The sequence below is a fragment of the Elephantulus edwardii genome, unplaced genomic scaffold, assembly GCF_000299155.1.
Source record: "Elephantulus edwardii isolate Elephantulus edwardi_28Jun2011 unplaced genomic scaffold, EleEdw1.0 scaffold00003, whole genome shotgun sequence".
Classification (NCBI taxonomy): domain Eukaryota; kingdom Metazoa; phylum Chordata; class Mammalia; order Macroscelidea; family Macroscelididae; genus Elephantulus; species Elephantulus edwardii.
This window is the reverse complement of record NW_006399753.1, coordinates 32246640-32254004: the sequence shown is the minus strand read 5'-3', so window position 1 is coordinate 32254004 and position 7365 is coordinate 32246640. Positions and strand designations below refer to the sequence as shown.

Below are 7365 nucleotides of genomic sequence, written 5' to 3'. Positions count from 1 at the left end.
TAAGCCAATAGAAACCTACAAGGGCACGGCTAATCACCGATAAAGAGAAGGTTCCGAGGGACGGGCGTGTTGTAGCCAATCCCAATCGAAAGGGAGGGGCTGAGTTATGGGAGGAGGCGGGCTTTGAAGGTGCGGCTCTAGACACAGCCAATCGTATCTGAGAAAGGCGGGGCTGCGCTCTGTAGTAGGCGGGTCGGGGAAGTTCAGTGTGTGCTGTAGGCAGGTAATATCGGTTTATCCTGAATCTGCACCTTCCCCTTCCTCCCAACGAGGTTGTCGCTGTCTTGCAGGGGAACGCTGCTGGACTCGTCATGGCCTACCCAGGATACGGAACAGGGGTGAGTCCAGGCCGCATTACCTCGCCTTCCGCCCCCCTAGAGTGTGACGCCCCTGTGGGCGGTGCCAACGTGCAGAGCCTGCCCTCTGCCCCTTCCTTGATCTGCCTCTGATCTGTCTTGGGCACTTGATGTTTTGGGGACTTTCTGACAGTACCAAGAGCCGCGACAGTGGACAGATGGATACTTATTGGGGAAAATCTGAAGGTGTTGGACCTTGACAGCTTCTAAGTAGTGTGATGTGATTTTAGAAATTCCGAATGGAGGAATAAAGCACCCTTTTTTTGTTATTCCATCTATCTTTTGTGGTCCACCAATACCCTACCAAGTTTTTGCTTGACATTCCCTTTCTTCATTCCGCCCCCTCACACTTCTTATTTTATGTTCTTTGAATTGCTTATGTGTGAATTAAGTGAATATATTCCCTGATTGGGTTTTTAATATGTTTGGTTTTGGTTTTTTTTAAATCCGCGTAATCCATTTTTTGGTTATACTATAGCACAAACTGATTAGTCACTTTCTATCATCTCTGAGAGTTGTGAAGTTTGTTAATTATGGAATCCTGTTGGCTAGCACTTCATTTTTAGAAAAGCAAACTAATACTTTAGTATTTGTCAGTGATCTCCAAAATTGAGTAAGCATATTTTTTGTTCATAGAGTATGGAATGATTGATATAGTGGACTGTGAGTATGGATTTTCTTTTTTAATTTATAGTTGTTTTAACCTTAAAAGAACTTGCATCTTACTAACATTCATTTACAATTGGTATTGGCATATAGCAGTGATCTTCACGCAAATTATACCCATCGTTGGGAATATATGTGAGAATGTGCTTTTTAAAATTAGGGGTATACATTTCCAGTCCCTTGGTATATGCATTCCTATCTTTCATTTTACTGAAAATTATGTGCTTTAAGTTCCTACTGGCATGTCTATTTTACAATATTTACCCCTCATTCATCCTTAAATGTACTAGTAATGGCTTCAGTGTTTAATCTAGATATCATACATTTCTAGGACTTGAAAGATTTCCCTGCTTTCTACATATTTTCATCAGGGTGAAGGTTGCTGTTAGATATGTACTATTTTTACTCCTTTTAGGATGTTCTGACATTTCTGTTTATACTGTGGCATTAGTTCTGACCCTGCGTCTGTTTCCCAGTCTTTAAATCCTTAAGGGAGGCAACTTCTACAAAGTAATTTGAAACACCAGCCTTTCTAGTTGACAGCTTGAGGGGTTATGCACTAAGTCACCAGAACATTTTTATTCACTCACTCGTTCATATATGTGAACACACGCACATGCACTCACACACATTTGTAGGGTGAAGAGAATTATGGCAAATTTACAAATATTTTGCCTCTCTTTTGCTGCCATTTTTGCAAATCATTTCTTGCAATTAATGGAGAATTCTGTGAATATATTTTGAACATGAACATACTCTGTTCTGTTTATATCAGGAGTTCTGGCCATGTAGTCTGTAGAGGCTGCCCCGCTAGGAAGAAGGCCATTCTTCTCAGCCAGTTTGAATCCACTAGCAGCTCTTCTGGGGAAATCTCCCATTTGATTTACAGCCTTGGAAAACCCATGGAAGGTGAATTATGAATTGGTTCCAACTTGACAGAAGTGACTTTTGACTGTTTAAATACACACAGCTCTTTCAACATTTTTGTACTGATAATACTTATGCTGAGTGAGCCCTCTTTTCTACCTATGGTCTTCTGGAGTTTTAGTTTTTTTTTTTAAAGAATAAAGTATGATGTATTTCTGTCCAAGTAGTAAGCTGTCTAGTTGGAACCAACCCACAGCTGACCCTCCTGCAGGTTTTGGGAAGCAGTTAATCGCACTGGAGGAGATTGCCTGTCCTTTTCTCGGGGAGCAGCTGATGGATTCAAACCTAGTGCCTTTGGGGTTGCAGTACAGCTTCTTGCCATTAGCACATTGAAAAGGCTGTGTAGGAAGTGCTTGTGGTTTAATGTTAAGAAATTTTCCATCCAAAGCAGAGGTGTGTGGTTAAAATAGACCTAGCTGCTCCGTGAGAGAAAAAATGGACAGCCTCCCTCTGTATAATAAATATCCTGCCTATGAAAGCCCCCTGAAGGATCAGTTATGGGTCAGTTCTGACTTGATTAGAACACAGCAACAAAAACAACAATATACTGTGTGATTTTTAGCCTTGCAAAAAAATAACATTTTGGTGGCTTAGTGGTAAGGAATTGCACTGCCAACTGAAAGGTACATGGTTCAAACCCACCTACTGCTCTGCCTGAGACAAATGGACAGTCAACTCCTGGGTGGGAAAACCTGCTGGAGTGTCAGCTATGGGTTGGTTCTGACTCTGCTGGCATAACAACAACATGCTTATGGTAGTTAATTAGAGGTAGTCCTAAGATTATGAACAAACAGATTCTGTTCTGAAATCTGCTTTTAAGTCACATTTATATGTTAGTTGGAACAATTAGGTACAGTTCATATGTAAACGCAGACAGATGTTACTCTAATGAAAAGTATATGACCTTTCTATACATTCAAAAAATAATAAAAAATACTCCCAGATATACTAAAGCATCTTTAGCATAAAATTTACAACAATAATATTTCAATGTTTCTGTTTGTTTGAGGAACCTTTGAATATAATAGACTTTACAGGTTTGCTCTGTATATGAGCTCTGGTGACATGGTGACTTGTGCTGCTAACAGAAAGGTAGTTCCAATCCACTAGCTCTTTTGCTGATGAGAGACAGTCTCTTGCCATTAAAACTTATAGCCTCCCAAACCTATTCTGGAACATGCACAGAAATACCACTCATAGCAGAGCGCTGTTCTGCTTTGAACAAACTAACAACTGAGGGAAGGATTTGAACCCGAGGATACTGTTGAAGTGCATGTGCTCTATTCCACAATAAGTGATGTCCCTAACTTGGAGGTCTCTGCAGCAGATTCCATTTTAAAGGACTAGAAGCGTGTGCATTTAATTCTCCTATCTGCACTTTTCGTGAACCCATTTCCTTCAATGCTCTAACTTCTCTTTATGATTAAATAACCTAGATTCCTTTTTAATCCTGCAGGTTTTTTCTGCTCACAGAGCCACAGTGTGAATACTTTCTTGCTACTCTATTTCTTGGTTCTTGAAGTTAACTTTTTCTTCCCTCTTTTAATAAATACTTTATCTAGAAAAAATTCTAATCTCTTAGATTGCTCTTGTTAATGGGAGAAGAGTTTCTGTTTGCAAGCCATCCCATCAACAAGGTGACATTTTCTTCTATTTTTCAAATTTGTTGTTTACTTTAATGATGATGAGAATGGTAAATTGTTTTAAAATTTATGCCTCCTGGTCTGTTAATATAACGTTTTTGGAGGTTTAGAGACTTTTTTTTCTTTTGTATTTCTTTAAAAATTAAAGTTGACTACAGGATAAAATATGTTTCTTAATTAAATCATGTCTTAATATATGAAAACACTTTTGTTATAGTTTAGAAGCTTTGGTGACAATCTCAACTATTAATTTTCAGTACATTTCTTATAAATATTTTTTCTTTGTAAGCAAAACTCGCAAATAATAGATAATGTTAGTTAATTAATGACCTCCTTTTTTTGTTCTTATAGTTTGGAGATTTTGGTGGTCCAATGCCCGGAATGGGACAGCCTGCTCCAGGAGCAGGTCCGTACATGTACCTGAGCGGGTATCCTGCATATGTGACGTACTCAGAAGGCTATTTTTCAGCTGATAATCCCATGTGGACGTACTTCACTGCTGTCGCCGGGCAGGTGAGACACTCCATTCATTGCAGAAATACAAATTTAAAGAAATGATTCTATTTAAGAAAAAAATGCTGAAGAAGTGTATGTGACATGTTAATGTAAGTGAAAGTCATTTACGCTTATCTAGACCACTTTTCTTTCTTTCTTTTTTTTTTTATCTTACACATGTACATGAAGACCAGAGAAGCTTAAATAATTTTTATTCTGTTAAACTTTTACTCAAAGATGAAGGTAGGATTTTATCAAAAGTGAATTAAAATAGGAACTGAACAGGTAGAATTTAAGACTTCCATGAAGACATAATCATGATCTGAAACGATTGAAGTTTTTTACTTCTTGCTCCATTTTCTGAGTAAGTGTTGTTTTGTCATAGTCCCTACGATGTTGATAAATACACTGGCTGATTATGGCATACAAATTTTCCAACTGAAAGAAAATATGGAACGCTTCACAAATTTGCATGTCATCCTTGCGCAGGGGCCATGCTAATCTTCTCTGTATCGTTCCAATTTTAGTATATGTGCTGCCGAAGAGAGCACTTTCTTTCTGGGATCACAAAGGAGGTAGTCAGATTTCATATTCAAAAGGCTTTGGGTGTGATGCCTGAATACGGAGTTCATTTCATTAAAAGAGGAAACAGTTTTTTCATAATGTCAAAATCAACTTCCTTACTGAAATTCTTCCTCAGAATACCTCTACACTAAAACTTAGTTATAATCCTGTGTTGTCTTCTTTCAAATTACATTTTCTCCCCCCTTACTTTCATATCTCTTGATTATCTATTTCTAGTACTGTGTTTGATGTTGAAAAGCATCTTGCTCTCTGTTGATGTTGATACTAGAAAGATTTAGCCTCAACACCTTTTTGTTAGTCAGATATTTTAAAATGATTCTGCAGTATAGCAGCCCTTTGTGCAACAGATGGGGCAATGCTTCCTTCACCCTAAGCCACATTCTCAACTATACTTAAGCTCACTATTGCAGCCACTTGATCAATCCTTCTCATTGAGAATTTTCCTCCTTTGCACTCCTCCTTCACTCTACCAACCTGACAATTTTAGTCTTTTGATTGAAGTTGTCAACAGTATCATTCACTTGGATGCACAGCTTTCACCCTTGGTCGCAGCAGTCAAGAAATAAAAAACGTGTTGCCGTGGGGAAATGGGCCGGTAAGGACCTATCTGTTGTTCTAAAGAAAAGTGTGTCAGTTTTAAACTAAGATGTGCCTGATTCAAGCCTTAGTATTTTTAGTTGCTTTGCTTGCCTCTGAAAGTTGGACAATTAATAAACAGGATAAGCATATAGATGCGTTTAATTGTATGGTTGGCAAAGAGTATCTGAAATAAATCTGTCTTGAAGGAAGTGTTGCCAGAATGTTCCTTAGAGGCCAAGATGGTGAAACTTTGTCTCGCTTACTTTAGGCATATTTTCAGGAGGAACTAGTCCTTGGGGAGAGACATACTGGGAGAAGTTGAGAGTCAGTAAAAGCGAGGAAAACTCTTAACTGAATGGATTGATACAGTGACTACACAATGAACTTGAGCATATATTGAGGGGAGCTGAGGATAGAGCAAGATTCAGATCTGTTGTTCCTAGGCTCCCTCTAAGTCATAGTCGACTTGATAGGACTTTACAGCCACCATCACTCTACCAAACATCATGTGTTTCTCCAGGGACTAGCACCTTCTGACAACATGTCCAAAGTATATGCATGTCTGTGTCTAAGGAGCATTCTTGTTGCTTCTCCCCCAAGCCAAATTTATTTGTTCTTTTTATAGTCTGTTATTTGCCCAACATTCTTTACCAACACCAAAATTCAAAGACATCAATTGTTTTTTACACTTCCGTATTCATCGTGCAACATCCATATGACTCCACTCATTGCTTTTGAATCAGACTAAGAGCTGACCCTCAGTGGAGGGTGTAATTTACATGGGAGGATATTGCCCATCCTTCTGTGATGCCACTGGTGGGTTACCAGTGCCGCTCCCTATGGACTAGGCCATGAGGCCTCCCTTGCATATGAAGCAATTGAAGATACTATGGCTTGAGCTAGGCATACTAGCCGTAGTCTTTAAAATTACACCCTTACTCTTTAGCAGGGAGCTATGGTAACTTAATAATAAGGAGTCATGCTGCCAACCTAAAGGATTGTGGTTCAAACTCACCCACTCACTAGGAGAAAGATAGGCACTCCCTGCCTGTGTGATTTACTGCTTCTGAAAACCTGCTGGAAGGCTCCATTTCAACTTAACGGTTCTGTAAAAAGAGCAAGGGCTGAGTGTGGATGGCCATATCTGATCTTTACTAACTTCAGAAAGGAATCTGTCCCCGCTAACAGCATCAACGACACAAAACCAATTCCTATGAGTTCTGACATGTCCATCAGCCTCTCAAACCTCTTTTTACTCATCTCAACACCAATCTTCCTGCATTACTGTGTCCAAAATCCCATGTGATAGCAGCTCACAGACTACACAGACTGTATTGGTGGGAGTCAAACGGCTGTAATACAAGTTAGTATCAGAATAAAATCAGGACAGTTTCTGAAATGTGCTCAATGAGGACACCTCAGCCAGTGCTACAAAGTTCTCAGTCCTGCTCTGTTCCCGTCCCCCATGGTTCTCTAGCAAACTTGGACTAAAGGCTCTTAGCTCATGTTTAATGATGTAGCAACCCCAACTTCTGCTCCATCTCATGTCAGGTCTCTGGTTCTCTGTGACTGCTAGTGGTTATTGCTCCCATAGGCTCTGTCATTGAATTGGTTCTGACTTACCACAATCTTCCATCACATTTTCAAGGCTGCCCATCTTACTCTGTCTGAGTTGCTGGTAGATTTGAACTGCCAGAGATGCATGACCATTTAGTCAGTTGCATGTTTCAAGTTCTTAATAAATTTTAACAAATATTTGAAAATCTGATTTTATTATTCTCATTTGAGAAATTCAGATACCTGAATTCTGTAGGTGAATTCATAGTGTTAAAATTGTGAAAAGGACTCAAAGTTTTTCTCTTAATCTCACATAATTGCAATGCTATACAACTTCTTGTTGTTGTTGTTGTTGTTATGTGCCGTCGAGTCATTTGCGACTCATAGCGACCCTATGTACAACAGCCCTAAATCATACTCTGTCCTGGGCCAATCTCATTGCCTCTGACACACCCATCCCGATTACCCCAGTCACTGAATCAATCCACCTTATAGAGGGTCTTCCCCTTTGCGCTGTGCCTCTACTCTACCCAGCATGATGTCCCTCTCTAAAGACC

General features: G+C 39.5%; 1 protein-coding gene across 1 annotated transcript in view; it reads left to right on the top strand.

The window, feature by feature from the left end:
- The first annotated feature begins 311 nt into the window (after nucleotides 1-311).
- GCA (grancalcin, EF-hand calcium binding protein) overlaps nucleotides 312-7365 on the top strand; it is a 34302-nt gene continuing 27248 nt past the window's right edge. The window contains exons 1-2 of the mRNA XM_006879358.1: nucleotides 312-338; nucleotides 3944-4105. Of these exons, the coding sequence (XP_006879420.1) occupies nucleotides 312-338; nucleotides 3944-4105 (189 nt within the window). The remainder of the gene's footprint in view (nucleotides 339-3943; nucleotides 4106-7365) is intronic.